Source organism: Polyodon spathula, chromosome 30 (genome assembly GCF_017654505.1).
Source record: "Polyodon spathula isolate WHYD16114869_AA chromosome 30, ASM1765450v1, whole genome shotgun sequence".
Lineage (NCBI taxonomy): Eukaryota > Metazoa > Chordata > Actinopteri > Acipenseriformes > Polyodontidae > Polyodon > Polyodon spathula.
In genome coordinates, this window is record NC_054563.1 from 6343213 (window position 1) to 6365001 (window position 21789).

A 21789-nucleotide genomic window follows, 5' to 3' on the forward strand; every position below is an offset into this window, starting at 1 on the left:
AGGAATTACATTGTGAAAGGTCAAATAAACTGCAGCTATAACACCATATCCCGGTAAACCATAGCGTATGAAGGCTAATTGGTTACAATTTTAAAGTCAACAACAGGCAGTTGAGGTTTTATTTATTTTTTATTTTTATCTATGAAGCGCTAAAATTTAAAACTTTGTGAACAGAAATGCACTTAATGTAGCTCAATCTTTAAGACTCCTTGATAACTAAACCCTGTAAATCTCGCGAGAGTGCGCGAAGCGATAAGTTGAGGGAACATGGCGACGTCTAATTTGCTAAAGGTAGGAGGCACTTCGTTTTCATATTGATAGTGTATTGATTGTATCGTATATTAAGTGAATTTGTGGTTTGCTGCACGGGTTTAAATGGGCTACCTTTAACAAAACAAAGAGCATGTGGTGATCGTTGCAGGATTTTGCAGTTGAATGGAGGGTGAATTACAAAGCTATCACTGCTGGCTGTAAATAGCTGGCTCTTGTTCATGCTGGGTGTTTAAAAAAAAAACAACAACTTAGTATTCCTGGAATATGGATCTAATAGGAAATAATGGGGTTTTTTTCGGATAAAAAGTGCTTCACAATTATGTGTACTAATTCCTGACTCTATTGAGATAAACGTATAGCGATAGCCCGGATCTCTATGTTTACACGACTCCGACCAGCGACAATTATACTAATTATTATTATCAGTATAGCGTCTTGTTACACTTGAAACATTGAATTATGAATACATGTATGTATCGCAATATCGTGCTGTAACCATGAACCTTAATAACAATATTAATAGCTGAAGCGCAGGAGCATGTCAACATTTGAAAAATAATCAAATTTATAAATGTCATATTTCCATCAAGAAAGAGAGAGAGGAGTGTTTAATTAGTCATGTCAAGAGTAGGTATTTCGAAAGACTGCGATATGTGTCTATATATATATATATATATATATAGATAGATAGATAGATAGATAGATAGATATAGATATATAACTTCCGAGATTATAAATGTTATGCTTATGTGAAAGATGGGGAAATGACACGGGGATACTGCCAGAGACACAGTGTGGGCCGGCCCTATTATTATCCCACGAAGCCCCGGCTGCCACTTTTCTACCCAAGTAAACATAAGTGTGCCACAATTATATTTACTGATGTTTGATTACAGTAGTATGGTCCATATATTTTATTCAGGTAAAGCTTAAAAAAGCAGGTAAAATGTAGAAGATAAAAGGTTTTCGTTCTAAATACATTAATTGTCTTATACTTTCTGCATAGTCGCAGTCGTGCCTTCATTCTACATTAGCGCATGTGAGCAGTACCTGGGAGCTCATTTCTGCACAGAATCTATTGTCAGAGGCCCACTTATTTCAAATAAATAAACTGCTGTTGTTTCACCTCCTGCTTTTCATACACCAGAACCTCTAAATGTGGAGAGTCACCTCGTTTTTCTTCACATTAGTAACAGTATACTGATACAGAAGAATGCACAATGAATCATATTAACTCATCTGGATCCAATTACAGTACCGGGTCAGTACTACAAGATAAATTCAGTCAATTCACAATACTATAACTGTATGATTCACTTCTGTAATTGCTGTCGCGTTGCTTTTTAAAAAGCATTCATGTGTTCGAGATAAATTGGATACTATTTTTTTTGGATCGAGGGCCAGATATGTATGTGTTACGTCTTTATTGCATCTCCATACAATTCAGTAATGCCAGTGTAAATAGTGTTTGTGAGCAATTTAAGAAACACAGTGTATAGGTCACAGTTTGCTGCACTAGATTGTGCTGAAATGAACTATTGCTTATTTATATTTGTAAAATATTTGATAGCCAATAATAGAGAAGAAGTAAATAGGTACTGTTCTTAAAGCATTCGTTCATTTTGGCACTGCAGCTTTTGTGACACCTGACACTATATGTAAAATGATAATTTTCAGTTTCACCCCATGTTTTGCAGGTAACTTTTTACTGGGTAGGTGGCAATTGATTAATGAAGAAATAGATGGTCAGGTGTCTAGCAACCAACACCCATGTAAATAGTTTACAGCTGAACCATGGGGGAAAAAAGTATATTGTAACATGGATTTAACATAGCAATAACTGTCTTCATGACTGCTGGTGACTCTTTTTTGTAGCATGTTGTGGCACCAGTAATTCTTTTGAAGGGTAGATTCGATACCCATGCACATTTGAGCAGTGTAGCTAATCAGGTGCATTCCCGGAACTGTGTTGTTCTGGAGAGGTTTGTGGAGCACGAACCATCACACACAAGCCATGGCCTGCAAAATCCCCAATTTAATGAACATCTGAAATATGTGCCTTGCATTGCAGCTGAAGCACATTTGAAAGGGCAACCAACGAAGGTGTGGATATAAAATGCCTTACATTTTTTCCGTTGTATGGTATTCCCATCTTACATTTGTCTAATTCTCAATTACAAGAGCGAGGTTTTACTGTATGTAGGTGGAATGCAAAGAAAGAATTGCAACTTGCAAGTAACCTCTGTCATCTACTGTGAGGTTTGTGGAGCACGAGTCATCATGGCCATACAAAAACGGGTACAATCTTATCAAGCTTGTTACCATAAACTGGACTTCAGATAGTGATGGTATCAGGAGAACAGCCAAGAGAAAGACAACATAAATAAGCAGTGGCTATAACCCCAATGGATGTATTTTCACTCTGCAAGACTGCCTTGCACAGCATAACCTTCACCTTTGTCTCTGAAAAAGAGATCATGTTCATTGCTGAAAACCTAGAACACAGGTTCAAGTCAACACTGACCATGAATGAAACACTACGCCAACACAGATTCATCCCCATTTACCAGAACAAGCTTCAAGTCTCCCCCCTCTACTAGTCCAGCAGAAACCATTGTGAGAATCTCCTTGGGAGGCTCAGTTGAAAGCTGAGGAAAAAGACTGTTGCATATAGGAGAGGAGATTTTGTTTCTTATATCTACTGTTTGCAGAAACCATTTGGATCAAGTCCATGCATCCAGGAGGAAAATCGGGGCAGTATCTCTGGATAGAGAAGGGTGAGAAGTGCGGGCTCCTCCTTGATCATGCTTCGCAGTTTTCAGTGCCAGTTTAATGTCAGCTTCCTCAAAAGGCTGCAACTTGTGGGGTTCAAATCCAACTTTTAAAAAAGATTCAGGAAAAAGTGGCTTTAGGTGGCTGTTTATTATTCTGAATTTTCTGGACTGGTGGGGCGGGGGTAACGTACTATAACTTTGTATTACTGGGGTTTTCCTCAAAGGTCAGATGTCTAAAACTTTTACTGGATCACTTTACTTATTTGTTTTTTAAATGTGTTTTAATCCCATTTTGCATTCCATATTAATTTTCCAATAACACAACACAAGTGTCTAGCTTAAATCATTTTTGAGTAAAAGATAGAGGTGGGGCAGGGGGATTCTAGCAAATTTTGATCCCTCTGTAACGTATGACCCCTTGACCCGATCATGCTGAAAACTTACATTCTGGGTTGTTGGCTTTGAATAACCCTGAGCATGAGTTTGGTGTAAATCCAAGGGCGTAGGGTGTTAAATTCAGTATTTGTTAGGTGATTTTTCAAAGCCCTGTTTAATATACAAGAATGTTTATAAACACACTAACTTCAGTAATATTGAAAGTACAGTGGTGTTGTTGCTTAAAAATTCTTGGTGCCCAGATTTCAGCCACAATAAATACAAACCCTAAAGTTTGAAGAGAACAAATGCAGGCTGAAGGGACTGAAACAGAGGGGAAGGTAGACGGACTGAAACTAACAATGGCCACAACCCAAATGTAATTTTGGTAGGAAAAAAATAACAATAAAAAAATGCTTCATACTACCTAATTTCTTCCTGTGCTGGTAGTCGCATGGTCTGATTGCTTCGATTAGACCAATAGAGCAAAAGTGAACTGAAGCACAGAAAGCACAGTCATCTGAGAGAATAGCAAGGGAAAAAAAGGACAGTTCAGTAAGACCTGAAGAAGAGTGAAATCAGCTTAGTGTTGCTAAATGTCCTGAGCTGAAGGCGAGTGTGTGGAGAGGAAGTGACTGAAGGTGCAATATAGACTATACATGTTCAATAAAGAATGTCTGGGGTGTTCAAACTTTTCTGGCTGCGACCGGTAAACTTTGAGTGCATTTGGACATCCTACAAGTGAATGGTGTATACACCTTCTAGGCCTCATATAATTTAGGTTATATTATGAAAGTAATGGTACCATTTTGATCTCAAACGCAATACTACATGAATGCACAAGCACTTTGTAACGTTTTTTGTTTTCAACTACATTGCTTTGCCTGCCAGAAATGTGTTTTTCTTTGTTTTTTTTTTTAAGCACAGTTTTGAAGTGGTATACGTGTTGCAGTGCAGTCTTCTCATTCCACAGCTGGCCTGCTAAAATCGCTCTTGAAAACATTGCAGCTGGGAGCCATGTCACTACAGATGACCTAACCATGTGTGCATGCAGAGGTATTTTAAAACATACAGGGCAGAAACATATCAAAACTCTTGTTAAAATTTGGAATCTTAATCACAGAAAATGCAGAAATAAACAAAGTCATGTTTAGGCCCTCATCCTGTGACTTGCCTCGCCCTGCATGTTTTGAATCACTTCAAACATCAGCTTAGGTGTGAATCTGTCTCTCTCTGCAGTATTATTTTAACCAGTGCTGAATACAATGACTTCTTACCTTTTTACATACTATCTTACAAACCATCCTTGTGATCTTTTGACTGATTCAATAGTGTGCATTCTGAAGTGATAATATCATTTCAGGGTCTTTAAAACCAGATGTTTTTTTTTTTTTATTGTATTATTATTTCTACCCTTTTTAGAACAGAAAATAAATCAACAGTGATTTTATGGTTTGTTTTTTTTGGTTTTTTTTTTTTACAATAATCTGAGTAAAAACATGTATTGATTTAGAACCTTGCTGGGGGTGTAGGGTAATAATTGGGACATAGTATTGCACTGAGGGGTAGTCCTCCAACGCTGTTTAATGAGAAGTCAGAATGAGGCAATCTTTTTGCTAACATACCGAAACATGAAAGCTATAGCAAAATATGAGCAAGGTTGCGTTTTTAGTAAGATTTCAAAAGTGATAGCTAAATTTGACTTCTGCAACGGTTAATACCACAACATTGTAAAAATGACTTCAAAACAAAGCAGGCATTTCCCAGTACTGCATGCATTCTAGTCTGTGTTGCAGAGAAGTGTTTTAAATGTTATTGGGGTGCACAGGATGTACAGTGCAGTGTATCTCTAGTGGAGAGACCTGTATGTAAGTCATGACATAGCTTGAAAATAGCACAAGAATCCATGTTACGATCTACTTACAATATGCAGAATTCTGGCTTGAGATTTGTTTGGCTAATTATCTTGGGGAATCCTCATCTGAAATTAGCGTATTGCGATCATGGTACTGACGTTTTTTGTGTTCTGTTCTTGAAGGGTGGTATTATTGTCCCTTTTTTCGTTCCTTGCTAAAATAACTCATTACAGTTTGTGATTTTCCAGTAATCTTTTTTGCCTCCCTTTAGAACAAAGGCTCCCTCCAGTTTGAGGACAAATGGGATCTAATGCGCCCCATCGTTCTGAAGTTATTGCGCCAGGAATCCGTGACAAAGCAGCAGTGGTTCGATTTGTTTTCGTAAGTACTCTCTGCATCTATGACTCAGGGATGAAAATGCTATCTTTGCACACTCTTTGCAGGACGAATGTAAATGTTTTTGTTATTCACTAATTCAAGTGTGCCACTATTGCACTGCCATTGGTAAAGGTAACATATGTAGTTGTTGATAACATAAATTACAGTGAAAATGTGCCCACCATTGCCATCGCAGCCCACATGCCCTTTTCTGAGCTTTCGGCTCATCTCATAGAAAAAAGATTCCTTTTTTTAACTCTTTTTACTTGTTCGGTTAACGGATAAAATATTGAGTTCAAAATTTAGGAACATTTGCCAAGTCTGTAGGTTTTACATTGAATAAATCCATGAGCAGAGAATTTAAACAAGCATTCCCAATGCACTTAACACCCTGGCTGTCAGTTGATTCCTGAACTCTCCCACACATATGCCTTGGTGGATCCTGGTTTTAGTTGTCATGCTTTGTGGATATGTGATTGCACTGTAGTTAATGTGGCGAGTGGAGGCCAAAATGCCACTGAAGAGAATATGCAGTAGGAGTATATGGGGTGTATACATTGTGCCTTTAACTTTCAGCAATTGATAGCTGGTTAATCTTGTCTGCACCCAAATACTCAACTGATTACTGGAAAGCTGTGCTGCTGTTTATTTCATGCCATTTGTTCACTTCTGTCTCAGTGGTATTTTGTTCTGTACTTGCCAACTTCATTACATCCAGATACCCAATAGGATGTGAAAAGTATGACAGTTGGACAGGATCCTGGCTAGGGATGTCACAATATTAGTGTAGAAATTATTGCGATATATTGAGTATCGTGATATTACAGGTTATCAAGAAACAAATTTGTTTGCAGGTTGTAGCAATTACATTATTCTTTTGAGTTGTTTCTTACACGTTTTACAATCTTAAAATGCTTTTCAGAGAAATGAAGGGGAACTTTGCACCCACTTCAAAACAGGGCCCTCAGTGTTCTTAATAAATGAATACCTCTATAAAAACAACCCCCTTTTATGGAAATCAGGCCTGCCTCAAAATAAAAGCAAGTAGTTCTAATGATAATAGGCATATAAAAACAAGAAACAGAATTATCAATTGGTTTTGTTTTAATTGTTGAAAAAATATACCCACAATTTTATTTTTATGTGTATGCTACTAAAATACCCAAGCTGATGTTTTATTCAGCTATTTACACTCAAGAATCGTACTTACAGTAGCTACATAGGGCTTAATACCCTTGAAAAATGGGTTATGCTCCTTTTTCCTTAAAGAGCAGTCCACTGGCCAAAAATGAGTATGCAGGAGATGTCTTTGAGGTTTCTGGTTTAAAAAAAAAAAAAAAAAAAAAGCAGTATATTCATGTGTTCCGTGCTTCGGTGTGAACGAAAGGTATGTGCCCACTAGTGCTAAAAATGTGCTCTGAGAGTACACTGGTAGCTGTAATGCTCATATATTTGCTGGCCGCAGTGATTTTGGATTGTATTTATTTTGCAGCACTTCTTTGACGTTGCTTTTTCAGGTCATCTTTTCCATGTGCGTCGTGTTTCATAGCTACACTACGCAGGCACGCACGCACGCTTCCACAGTGTTCAAATCACAGCCAAAACCAATATGCATTGATGAGTTTAGTAAACTATTGCAGAGGAATAGTTTACTAAACTCAAATTTTCAGCCTCCATTTCCTGAGTCGCCAGGGGGTTGCAGCGGTGAACCGGGATAAAAATAATAATTGGGCATTCCAAACTAGGGAGAAAACCGGGGTAAAAAACCACTGGCAACGACTAAATAAAAAATAAATAAATAAATACATTTTAAAAAAGGGTTGTGTGATTCCTAAAGTATACCTTTTTTTATTGAAGGGATGTTCATGCAGTTTGTCTTTGGGATGACAAAGGTCCAGCAAAAATCCACCAGGCTTTGAAAGAAGATATCCTTGATTTTATCAAACAAGCACAGGCAGTAAGTTGACCAACACACTGTAGGCTGTAAGATGATTAGGGTAATACCTGACTTGTCTATTTATTATCGCCGGTCAAGGGGATATTGTCGTCCAATATGCATTTAATCCCAGATTAATTTTCATTTTAAAACATGATATCTGGATATCAAGAAAGTTCTTAGTTTCTATGCCTTATTCTCAGGTTACACTTGCACTTCCTGGTCATTTCACCTCAGCAGTAGCAGTGTCGTCAGGATCAAAGCTTATTACTGACTGAAAGCATGTCAGACAATAGCAGAAGCAGTTTGTTGGTTATTGACAGGGAAGAAGCCATTGGGGGGTGGGGGGTGACATATAACAAAGAAACTGCACAACAGGTAACATATAAGGAATTATTTTGATTGCTCACAATCACTTTAACTTATTAGCAGAAGGTAATAGGGAACTGTAAGTAACTGTGTTATATAATATATCTGAATGTACTACACATTTATTTTCCCCCATTAGAGAGTGTTGAGCCATCAAGATGACACGGCATTACTTAAAGCCTACATTGTGGAGTGGAGAAAGTTCTTCACTCAGTGTGACATCCTCCCCAAGCCATTCTGCCAGCTCGAGATTACACTGATGGGGAAACAGGGCAGCAACAAGAAGTCAAATGTAGAAGACAGCATTGTGAGAAAGGTAGGAACAAGTTCACATTCAGTGGGGAAGTATTGATTATGTGGGGTCGCTAATTCCATTGGAGCCTAAATTTATTTCTACTGCTCCTGTTGAAAAAAAAAAAGAATTCCATTGGACCTCATTTACTGTGTACCGTTTCCAAGAGTAGTTCATTTCTTAATGTTGTCAGCTATGTATACCTTTTAAACAGCAGTGGTGCAGTGATTTGCAAAAGCACTTTGTTGTGTTTATTTGGCTTGTTAGGAAATTGATTCTAATAGGATTTGAGTTAACAAAAAAAATGATGCTTTAATGAATAAGCTCCTGACTTTAGCCAAACTAAAGCAGTTTCTATGACCGGCTAATTGGAAAAAGAGCTCTGACTGTCTTGGAGTCTCCATGTAGAAAATAAGAAATTACACAGAAGAGCCTGCAAATGTAATTAGATACAGTACACTAAGGTGAACCCTGTAGACACATGCAAGGCATCAACTTACTGCAACCTTGCCCAAACAGTCTAAGGGTTTGAACTTGCAAACGTCTGTCTCCAAAACCAGGATTCTAGCAGGTGAGCTAAAGGAATGACTGCATATCTTTAAGACCCCCCCCCCCAAAAAAAAAAAAAACTATTTGATGTTTTCCTAATTTTCTTTTGTTCTTTGCCAGCTCATGCTTGACACTTGGAATGAGTCCATCTTTTCCAATATAAAGAATCGGCTGCAGGACAGTGCGATGAAACTGGTTCACGCAGAGCGACTGGGAGAGGCGTTCGACTCGCAGCTCGTCATTGGAGTCAGAGAGTCTTATGGTAAGCCCAGTTTGACCTCATCTTTCCGCGGAATGCAAATGTTGTGCCACTTTGAGTTGGTAAAAAAACCAGTGCATTTTTTGGTCACATAATAAGATACTCTTTTCAACACATTTTACCCAGAATTCTCTGTTGGTTTACAAAAGCTCCCAAAAGGGGGTTTGTTTCTCAGACACCTAACATAATGTCTTACAATTTGTTTTAAAATGTATTGTTGTTTAATTTCTATGTTAATTTGTAGTCTGAGGTTTATAGGTTACTACTAAAGGCCACAATGGATGTTATTGTTATTGTGGTTTTCAATAGGAGGATGTACTGTTGTTGTAAATTGTGTATTTTGTGTTGCATTATTCGCAGTGAATCTGTGCTCCAACCCCGAAGACAAACTTCAGATTTATCGGGATAATTTTGAAAAGGCATATCTGGATTCAACTGAGAGATTTTACAGGACACAAGCACCCTCATATTTACAGCAAAATGGCGTTCAGAATTATATGAAATATGTAAGTTAATTGCAATACTATAATAATTGATTTTTACTGCATAGCACCCATATTAATTGGTATGTGGTATTTTAATAATTTGTTGGATAGCCTGTGCTTCTGCTGTATTAAAAGATATTCACCGTGTCCAATCCAAACAGGCTGATGCTAAATTAAGAGAAGAGGAGAAAAGAGCCCTTCGTTATTTAGAGACGAGGCGTGAATGTAACTCTGTACAAGCAGTAAGTATGGTTGTTTTTAATGTTTTTTCACTAAATCATACCATCAGTTTTTAATCATACTACTGACTCATAAGCATTCTTTTTAATTAAAATGCTTAGTGGGAAACACTGTAAAGAAAATATCCATGTATTTGTTATTTGACATAAATTGTTCATACAAATATTTTGGCTAGATTTCTCAGATTTAATTGGGCTTTTTATTGATGTTTGTGGCAAAATGCATATATTTGAAAAATGACTGTCTTGTATTATTTAACACGCTGCTCTTGTTTTCAGCTTATGGAATGTTGTGTAAATGCACTTGTGACGTCGTTCAAAGAGACGATCTTAGCAGAATGCCCCGGCATGATTAAAAGAAACGAAACTGACAGTAAGTGATTCCAAAGAGAAAAAAAAATAACATGGAGCAGGGCTTCTCGACCCAGGTCCTGGGATTCGATGTGTGTGCTGGTTTTCATTCCAACGGAGCACTCAATTACTTAATTAAAACCTTAATTGAACTAATAATTTGCTTAATTAGACCTTTTTTTTTTTAACTTATTTTAAGCTCTTAAACAGTTGCAGATTTCAAGCTAGCTATACCATTTTTATAAGCAACTTGAACTCTGCAACTTTTTAGGAGCTGAGAACAATTAAAAAGGTCTAATTAAGCAAATTATTAGTTCTGTTAAAGGTATGGTTAAGTAATTTTGAGTTCATTTGGAATAAAAACCAGAAGACACAGGGGTCCCCAGGACCAGGGTTGGGAAGCCATGATGTAAAGGGAATTGAATTAGATGTATTCTTGTAAATCCTTGTTTAGGTTCACTTTGTATATTATTTTCTGTTTCAGTCACCTGGCGAACCTGTAGCCTCAATCGAGCTTTCAATCCAGGTACAGCTGTTACACTAGATTGTAAGCTTTACCATGTCTCCCTGCAACACTGCCCCCTAATGGATGTCAGAAATACTTCCGTAAGAAATATCACATAGAACACATGTGGTATCCACCCGGAGCAAGGTGTTGCAGAATGATTAACCCTGTAATGCCCGAGCATTTTTCAAATAAGAACAGCTACTTCGTTTATGTAACTAGATTCCATTTCTTGTGGAAAACACTTTTGTTTTTCCCTCTCTCTGGCAACACAATGTACTGCATTGAAAAAGCTTGGCTTGTGAGGCTGGATTTAAACAATAATAATATAGAGGGTTGGCTAAGCATTGTATCATGTGTGATACAGAAATGGCTTCTGACTTTAAGTAGCCAGAATGTGATGACTGAAATAGAAAATATTACACAAAGGGATTCTAAACAAGAAGAAAGATACATTCATTACGATAACTGTTTTTTTTTTTTTTTTCCCCAAAGACCCTTTCAAAGTTGCTGATTAAAACTTAATGGTTTCTTGTTTTGTATGGCTGAGGATGCTAACTATGTTTACTTTCTTCCTCAGAGCTACATCTTATGTTTTCACTCATGGATAAAGTTCCAAATGGAATTGAACCCATGCTGAAAGATTTGGAGGACCATATTATCAGTGCTGGGTTAGCAGACATGGTAGCAACAGCTGAAACGATCACCACTGTAAGTACTAAGTATTTAGTAGATTAGATAAATGAGGTACCAGTTTAATCAGAAAGCATAATTTTGTTACATGTAATATCTGTTTTTCTGTCTGCTTTATTGTTTTTAGAAAATATATTAAGACAGGAGTAAAGGTGTGTTGGCTTTTGTAGCTCACTCTGTTAAATATGTTTTAAATTTTATGACTTGCTTATATTTTGATTTTTTCCTCTCCTTAGGACTCTGAGAAATATGTAGAGCAGTTGCTTACTTTATTTAATCGATTCAGTAAACTAGTTAAAGAAGCATTTCAAGATGACCCTCGCTTTCTTACTGCCCGAGACAAAGTAAGTCGTTGTTGCCTTTTTGTGAAAGTGTTACTGCACATAATATTGTGTTATGTATTGCAATGTAAATCAAATATGTAATGCCTACCACTGTGAAAGTTGAACAGATATGGAGAAACATTCGACCAAAAAACATATACTATATATGTAATGAATTCTTAAAAGCTAACTGTGAAGGACCTCATTGTCGCTGAGATACAGAAAAATTTGATTCTGAAATGGTATTAATGAAACATCACCATTGTGAATGACTTTTTTAGGCATATAAAGCTGTTGTGAATGACGCCACAATATTTAAACTTGAGCTACCCCTGAAGCAAAAAGGGTAAGTACGTTTCTTCATGGCTTCTATTGATTATTGATAGTGGTGTATTTAACCATAGAGTGGTTCACTGAGTAACCAGAAACACATACCGGTACTATAATTTGCTAGTTTTTATTTGAAAGCTCCAGCTCCAGTAGTCTTGGCTGTAGAGCCCTTTCATTTTCATCTCTTGCTGCAGGATTTGACTATTCACATGTTTGGTATTGAAGAGAAGTACAGCATTGCCTCTTGTAACTTGCATTAACCCCCATTACGTGCCATTGTCCTCATTTGAGAACAGGCTACTTTGTAAATATTGGAGCATTTTTAATTGGAATCTACCTGTTATTTAAATGTTGTCTTTAACTCTATTGTTATGATGACTTACACTGGTTTTGTTAACCTCAAAAGTTGTCTAAATGTAATTGTTAAATCGACAAATTTAACCCTTCAGATGCTTTTATGACTCTTCAATATAAAATAAGAATCTGGAGCGTAATAATTAGACATTTCTTGGTGTTTTCCTCTCCACGGTGGTGATTAAACTCCATTTGCTATGTTTTTAGCTTCATAGCCAACATGAAATTTCACTGATCTGATCACGGGCATGTCTAACTCTGCTGTTTTCAAACTAGGACGCAGCAGTTTGTAGCCAAAATAAAGGACTACATTATTTTTTCTGTGAAGAAATATTGATTTAGAATGTATCAAATTACAGCTTGTCTTATAATTTCTTCAAAGAAACAATTATTTGCCACTTAATGGCATGCACTGGGTGCTTACAATACATTCGTATGTTGTTTACGCATTTGTGCGCTCAATACCTTGTTGGCGTTCCACTTTGTTTACATTCCTTAATGGTAGTTTCAGCTGCAGGAACACAAACTCCCTCCCCTACTTGAAGCCTGCTTAACACTCATTCTAAGCAGACATGCTGCCTTCAAATCTGTTTTAGCAGGAGGCTAGCACTATGCTGTGCAAGCACCTTTGTACTGTGGCTCAGACAAGCAAAACAGCAACCTAAACAAATCTGATATTTAACTATGGAACTGCATCTTTAAAATAGTTTTTAAAAACTATTGTATCTCTCTTGGGGGTGCACATGCAGCTCTATTGGGGTATGTGCCAAACTTACATTGCTACATACAGATACATTGATTGTTCTGGTGGTTAGGACATTCATAGGGGTTTGATCAACCTATGCTCTGTTGGGATAAACCACAGGCTCTGTTGACATACATTGTCATGGTACTGATAGCTATTTGTTTCTATACAGTAATTCTAATGCCCATATTGTCTTATTTTTATCTATTTTTTTGTGCACCAATGCAGAGTGGGTTTAAAAACACAACCCGAGTCCAAGTGCCCTGAGCTGCTAGCAAACTACTGTGACATGTTGTTAAGAAAAACACCGCTTAGTAAAAAACTTACCTCTGAAGAAATTGAAGCAAAACTGAAGGAGGTGGTATGTAAACTTGTTACAGTGTCCAGGGCAAGATTAATTCAAGTATTCTTTCAAGTTCCATAGGACTTATCCATGCCTGTAGAACTTGTGCTTCTTTGCATATCTGTTTATGTGAAACTAAATACATGCTACAGTTGTAATGTGTTTCTAGTTTAGAATTGCCACAGCATGCAATATGCAGTATTTACAGTAATAGCTATTGCTGTACCCATGGTTTTTAATAAGAAATCACATTACTCTGTTTTGAATAACCAACCTTTCATATGTGTCGTGTATTATTAATAAATGTGTAGATTGATCATGTTTTTTTTTTTTCATTTTAAAATTCTTAGTTACTGGTGCTAAAATATGTACAAAATAAAGATGTCTTCATGCGGTATCATAAAGCACATTTGACTCGCCGTTTGATCCTGGACATTTCAGCTGACAGCGAGATTGAAGAAAACATGGTGGAGTGGCTTAGAGTAAGTAGCTGCTGCTGCCTGTTTAAATATTGATCATGAAGCATCCCAGTGAGGACGCTAATATGTCATGCCTTGGATAAAGGTGTCTGCCAAATAAATCACTACTAATAAGTGCATTTCCAATCATTCAAAACCTGCATTTATCCAGATGAGGCAATTGAGAACTAATTCTCATTTACAATGACGACCTGACAAGAGGTTCACACCACCACACCAAACACAATAATTCCGCTTCTTGAACTGCTAATATCTCGTAAACCATTTTGACGTGTGATCCAGTATGGCTGCCATATCATGGTCATGTGACTTTTAAGTTTTTGAATGATGGACATTTTACAGAGCTGCTACTGACACACTATCAGTGCCACATACCTCTGAGAAATGTTGATGTAGTAACTGTGTGTTGCTGGGTAATATAAAGACAGCTTGCCAAATGTGTGGGTGACTTTGATACGGCTGTTACTGTATATAGAAGGGATTTGAAAGTTTCAGCCTTGTAGACATTACACTTTCCGTTATTGATTCATATTTGGTACAGCTGTCTCCTATTATTGTTTCAGTTCCAATCCCATTGTTTCTCTGGTGGTCATAGCAACGATAAATACGATCTTTTTAGCGGATGCACTTTTCTTCATGTTTATAAGCCATTTAATCAGAGATGCTATTTGCCTCAAATTACATCACCAGTGATCCCATTTCTAGTTTTATTTCTGTGTTTTCTTCCGCTCCTGACCCTACCTTTTTACTTTACTGATCCACCTACCAGGCATATCAATGATTACACTGATGGAGGCATTAGCTAAAATGTGTATGCTTGACCTCACTCTTGTAAGTTATACCTTAACATCTAGGAATGATTGTTTTTCATGTGATTTGATTTTGTATTTTTCCATACAGGAAGTGGGTATGCCTGCAGACTATGTAAACAAACTGGCCAGGATGTTTCAGGATATTAAAGTATCCGAAGACCTTAACCAGTCATTCAAGGAAATGCATAAACACAATAAGCTTGCGTTGCCAGGTAACATCCAGTCAAGGTTTTACTCTTTCAGCACTATTTTTACAGATACGTAGATAGTTAAATAGTTCCAGGGTTTTCTACTAAAAAGGAAATCAAAACTGCTATAGATCTGTAATAGTATAACATTGGACAACATAATCTTAGTCAAGGTAGACCAAGATTACTGCTAATCAGGGTCTGAAACTAGCTAGTAGTGCATTTTTTTTTTAATTTTTAAGAAAGGGGGGAGCGACTTATACACTGGTGTGTCCTATAGGCTTTTTCCTGAAATTGCTGTCTCAAAAAGGGGGTGGGGGCGACTTATACACCGGTGTGACTTATACTCTGGTTTTTACAGTAAATTAATTAATTGTATATATGATCCCAGTCCTAAAGGTTAAAGCTTTCCTCATCTGTGTTTTCTTTTATAATTACAATTCAGCGGATTCAGCGAACATTAAAATTCTTAATGCTGGAGCCTGGTCGAGGAGCTCTGAGAAGGTGTTTGTGTCTCTGCCCACTGAGCTGGAGGACCTCATTCCAGAGGTCGAGGAGTTTTACAAGAAGAACCACAGTGGCAGAAAACTGCACTGGCATCACCTCATGTCCAATGGCATTGTGAGTTCTTATTATGGACACTTTTATAATGATCATTAGAATCGCAGGCAGTATTGTGATTGTGTAATTGTGTAGCGTACCGTTTACAGTAAAATGTGGACTATCCATACTTTTGGGGACACACATTATTCTAACAGCATGTGGTTTTCAAAGCTTTTTTTCTTAAATGACACCAAGCAGAACAGGAGTAGTCTAAAGGGCAAACTAAAAGGTTGATGTGTGATGTTTTGGTAGCTGCTGCATCTTTTGTATTTACTTGAAACTTGGAAGGTGTACCAGCTGCTAATGGGAATTTATTGAGTGACCTTGATCTCCGATCACATGGCTGTCTGGAAACCAAAACAGCACGATGTATTTCTTTTAAAATGTTATTGATGCTTCATATAAAGTTGTGCTGATTACATTTCAGAGATGCTCTGATCAATGTGACTGACAGGCAGGTGGTTCCATACTATTGTACCCGTGTGTTTGTGTGTGTGTGTGTGTGGACATAGAACACACACACACAGATATTAAGGCAATCTGTATGTACCCTTGTTGTAATACTGTAAGTGTTTTGTGTCCTGCAGATAACATTTAAGAATGAAGTGGGTCAGTATGACCTGGAGGTCACCACATTTCAGCTCGCCGTTCTTTTTGCCTGGAACCAAAGACCCAGAGAAAAGATTAGTTTTGAAAATCTCAAACTGGCAACCGAGCTCCCAGACGCAGAGCTTCGACGGACCTTATGGGTAAGCTTCCTCCTGGAGGATCTTCCATCATGACTGGATGATATAGTCACCTGACAATCACAGGAACTGATTTCATCAGAAAATATTTATTTTTGATAACTGATTTTATAGGTGTTTAAAATTGTGTACAGTATCAGAATTTATCTTTATACTGGTGGGTTTTACACTTTTATTAAGGTGATTTTATAAATTGCCCATTAAATTGCACGATTTGTAGCACCTGAAGTCGGAACCTAAATGTAATTTGAAAGTAAGACAAAAATAATAGATAGTGTGATTTTATATTATCAGTTTTTGACTTCTTAGTGTAAAGATGTGGGTTGAAGTGTTTTTATATTTTGTGTTCACCTGTGGAAGATGTTGGTACTGTAGGTCTGGAATATTTTTCTGTATTATTCTTAAAAAATAGTAAAAATAAATAAATAAGCCACAGTACTGTAAGGTGTGTTGCCAGATGTTTGTGTTATGCGTTTCTATTTCCCCCTCAAGTCTCTTGTAGCTTTTCCAAAGCTAAAGCGGCAGGTGTTATCATACGAACCTCAAGTAAACTCACCCAAAGACTTTGCAGAAGGCACCCTCTTCTTCGTGAACCAGGAGTTCTCTTTAATGTAAGAAGATCTGACATTTAATTGCGTTGAACATTCACAGCATGCCTGTAGAGACAGGTGGTCTTCATCTACAGCTCTGACATTTGACATGTTTATAATGTATGTGGGGTTTCGTCAGAGTGGCAACAACTAGTGACGCAAAAAGGATGCAGTTAAATCGTTCTCGCATATCGGCCGTTCTAATTAGCTAAGTTCTCGTGTTGTAATAAAGGTAAGAAAATATGTTTTTTAAAAGGTAATCAACACTGTAAGATAACATGGGATGTTGACTTTTTTAGCATTTGTTTCTAAACTATGACGCAGGTTAATGTTGACTCTGTAGGGCTGAAGGATTAACTGCAGTCTAGACAGGCATTATATTACACTAGAACCTTTTACCAAAATAGTTTTTTTTTGTTTTTTTGTAGCAAAATAAAATAAACAGTAAATGCATAATACAAACCTTACTGTTTTGTATTCTTTGTTTAACATACAATGGGCGAAGTACTGTATATCAAGTTGTTTATACCAACACATTATACCATTTTTTGTGGAAGTACAATACAACTGTTTATTATTTTGGTAAATCTGGCCCTGAGTGTTTTTGTTCAAGAATTTGAGTGAGACATTTCCTTCCTGTGCAATTTGAAGCATGATGCAGATCTCAAACATCTAAATCCTCACAAGAAGGGCACCTTTGGGGTGAATCTTGCAGTAATGTGGTGAAATCCAGATCCACAAAAAGCATGTATGATGTCTGTGCATTGCCAGTGTCTGGTAACAAAGAATAGTGTTACCCCTCTAACACCAGAACCTTTTTAGACCTTTACAGCACTGTACATACTGAATAGGGAGTTTGGGAGTTAATTGCTTTTAATGTAATAGTTGTTTTAACACATTTGATGAACCAGTACATTCTGACTGTATTTTAATAACTGATAATGACAAATCAATCAATTCCATGAATGTTGTCTCACAAAGTGGAAATCTCTGTTGCAGTAAAAACAGCAAAGTTCAGAAGAGAGGAAAGATCAATCTCATCGGCAGACTGCAGCTGACAACCGAGAGAATGAGAGAGGAGGAGAATGAAGGGATCGTCCAGTTAAGAATATTAAGAACCCAGGTCTGTGGTATCATTTTAAGTAACAGTGATTGCCTGTCGACCAACATGATTTTACACATCTATATTAAATATTAGTTCATTCTTCCTAAGCTCTAAAGATAACATGAATTCATCATGACTGCTGGTACCTACTACTTATCTGCTGAGTACTTGCATCTTTAAGCACAGTTGTGATTTAATTATTGTTGTTTTCACAAGTCCTTGGACATTAAACAGTTTCACTGCCCCATACTTAAACTATAGTTAAACATTTTATTTTTAACTTCTGAATGTCATATATAGTCCTACTGAACCAAAACCATTGTTGAAAATAGCAAGATCATTTAATTAGAAGTGCATACAGATTATAACTAAACCTTTTACTGATACAAACTGGGTATCACATTGTGACTAAAGATCTTCACTCCACACCTTAAAGGGGTTATGTGAGTAATTCACTCCAGCTTATCTGTTGCTACGTAGGTCTCGCGTGCAGTTTTGAAAGAACCACAGCAAACAGTTTTTTATATCTGCTACCATATTAGGTTAAATAGCTTAATCTTCTGTAGTCTGGTAAGCTTTCATTATTTCTTGCAGTGAAATATCTTTCCTATTTCTTAAGCACCCTATTTCTTGCCACCTTACCAACCAGCTGCATTCCACAGTGACTGAAATGCTTTTTTGGCCAGTGACATGATTTGACATAATGCTTTCAAAACTGCTTATGCAAGATCTACATTGCAGATTGAAGTGCATGGCTGGTAAGATTTGGATTGTTGTATTGAATTGAAAACCAGAACGCCAGAGGAACAAAAAACACCAAAAACACTAGCTAATGCCCCCCCCCCCACCCCTTTTTTCTCTTTTTTTTTTTTACAGTATGTGTTGTTAAAGATCTGTCTTACGTGATTATTGATTGTTGTTCTTTTCCTTCTAGGAGGCCATCATCCAAATAATGAAAATGCGAAAGAAGATTACCAACGCCCAGCTCCAGACTGAACTGGTAGAAATTCTAAAAAACATGTTTTTACCGCAGAAGAAAATGATCAAAGAGCAAATTGAATGGCTTATCGAGCACAAGTACATCAAGAGGGATGAGTCGGACATAAACACCTTCATTTACATGGCGTAGCGACGACGAAGAGTGGCGATGATGACGCCAGACGGACCCGGCTCTGATTGGAGGAATGTCAGCAACAAAAAACACAGCTTGTGCGGAGAAATACTGGATTTGTGAAAGACTCTTCAGTTACATACATATTAAAATCCCTGCCTTGCCTTATAAAGAAAAAAAAAAGAGGACTGTATTTTGCCAATGTTATTCGGTATGCATGGTGGTGTTTTGCCTTCGTGTTTCTCTCATCTTCAACGGCATGCAATTCTGTGGAAATAATGCATTCATCAGACGAGCCTGTTGTGTGCTGTTAAAAATAATTATTTCCAACCACCGTGCGAGTCCGCTGTCGGATGGATTACAGATATTTCTTCTTTTTCAGACATGCCGCACCAGTAAATCTAGACACACACATCATTATGCACTGCTATTAGTTTTGTATATAAAGAATTGTAGTTAGAACTAGGATTAGCACTTTCTTTTTATGTTCTGGACCGTTTCCGTTTTCGGCGTACAGTTCCTGAAGATGGTTTAGCATTAATGTTGGTGTCTTGAAGTTTGCAAGTTGTAACTGATGGTTGTATTACAATACATTTCCATAATGTGATGGCAGTCTTTTCTCTAAGTCAACAATATTTTCAGTAAACCTTATTTTATGTTCCCGCCCCCAACATAAACAATATATATATATATATATATATATATATATATATATATATATATATATATATATATATATATATATATATATATATATATATTTTAAATCTTTTTGTCTCCTAAAATAAGGTTTGTACTGCTGGTTCTAAAACGACACTGTTGCGTTCAGTTTTCAGAATGCCGTGAAAATTGATTTCTTTGAGCTGAATTAGGTTACAATTAAACAAAACAAAAGCAAAAAAAATCCATTCTTTTAGAGCTGAACCAGAACAAAACAACATTCTAGATATCCTGCGTAAAGATTTCAGGGATTTGCGGTGGCTTATTTACATTGGAAGGGTCATGCTTGCTTTTATGGTTACATTTAGTGAGATTTCGGTTTCATCTTAAGCCCACTACGAGAAATACTTTAAACACGTGGTTTTGGATCTTGGCGTTCAAGAGAGATATATGTTTCTAAAACTGTATTTTCTTGAATTTTGCTTCCTTCTATTATAGATATATATATATGTATATTTGATACAGTACAAATCAATACAATTGTATTTACTCCCTTCCCTCCCCTTGATACACACAAAGTCAGACACTTGTAAGTAAAAAAAAAAAACAAATGGATCAATTCTCCAATGTCAGTATGTAACTTGTTTTTCGAGGCTATTGTATTGTAAATATTTAATTTATATAAAACTTGAAAGAAGAAAACAGTTTCACACTTTGTCTGCTTATTTTAACAATAAATACGATTGGTTGGAGAATGCCAACATGTCAAGCTTTATAAAGAAAACAAGTCTGTTTTTTTGTTGTTTTCAGCAAATTTTATAAATGTTACAAATGATCATGTGGGCAACAATGTGCAAACAGTTAGTTTTTACAGATTAACTTTAAGCCTACTATTGATCGTAAAGGGGGGTTGCATTTACTTTAACCTTAGTGGATGTATACTTCTGGCTGCCTAATACAGAAATAACTGCACACATTGGGCTATAAAATACTTCAATATGGGGATTACAATTAGTACTTTTGTTAGTCATGTACTTACATATTTCTGTGTTCATTGTATTGGGTTTTTAATTCCTTAACAAAAATATCTGAAGATCAATAATGACACACTGTATTATGTCACCATCCTTTTTTAATAGCTAATATTTGTGGGCCATTAAAACTTTTTTTTTGTAAAGGTGTGGATGCAGGCTTCTGCAGTAAAACATGCAGCCCCTAAATGGAAGTCTCACCCATTTATTAACTTGTGTAGACATTGCAGTTAACCTGTCGTGTGGGCTTGGAGAACACGGGGCCTTTGGTTTACAGCAATTACTGTAGTTTGCTTGACACACAAAGAAGTGCACGATCCTGCGATACTGTTTAAAATAATTCCACGTTCAATAAAGGAATGCAATTTATATTCCAATCTGGGTGCTGCTGCACTGAGCATTGGCACTAGAATCAGATTTTTCTCAACAGGCTGAATACCACTGTAGTTTTATTCTATAGTTTTTGATACAGTGCTTTAAAAGGGGATTCTGAATCATGTTTTTTTTTTTAATATTATTTAGAATACGGTTGACAGCAGTTTAGAAAACATAGATTTTCGGATTCTTGTAACAGAGCTATAGAAGTAAAAACAAAAACAAAAAACGGGGGTTTTGCACCAGGGCCCATTTTGAAATGAGTACAAAGGTACAAAAGTTTCTGAGATGAATAAAACTATTCGACCAGTCTCTATAACGAGTAAGAAACAACTTAGGTGGAGGAGGGATCATTTCAATTACTGCTTCATAAGTTAGTTTTTATACAGTTGAAATTAATCCTGAAAGGACCAGGGTATAAAGATGGGAATTATGCCAGACAAAAAATAAATATTTCCTATGGGCGTTTCACCTTCAACTGCAATGGGGTAGATTTGAGTAAATTAACTTGTGTAATGTCACATTCTTATTCTTTGCATGTGTATGGAATGTATGCCCGCCCGTGAAACAACTTCAGTCTTCAGTGTGTTGGCAGTATAGCAGCATACAGAAGATTGACCTTGTATAAAGGTGGCTCTCGCATTCATACTATTAGCAGCA

At 36.8% G+C, this 21789-nt stretch overlaps 1 protein-coding gene across 1 annotated transcript; it reads left to right on the forward strand.

Moving 5' to 3' along the window:
* On the forward strand, positions 1 to 20425 carry LOC121302792 (cullin-5). The gene is made up of 19 exons (XM_041233012.1): positions 1 to 291; positions 5550 to 5659; positions 7514 to 7613; positions 8101 to 8277; positions 8923 to 9064; positions 9422 to 9567; positions 9708 to 9788; positions 10065 to 10158; positions 11222 to 11352; positions 11571 to 11678; positions 11939 to 12003; positions 13315 to 13447; positions 13780 to 13911; positions 14809 to 14932; positions 15354 to 15529; positions 16099 to 16260; positions 16750 to 16868; positions 17847 to 17970; positions 18887 to 20425. The coding sequence occupies exons 1-19, from the start codon at positions 268 to 270 to the stop codon at positions 19079 to 19081; spliced, it is 2343 nt and encodes a 780-aa protein (XP_041088946.1). The 5' UTR covers positions 1 to 267; the 3' UTR covers positions 19082 to 20425.
* The last annotated feature ends 1364 nt before the right edge of the window (positions 20426 to 21789 follow it).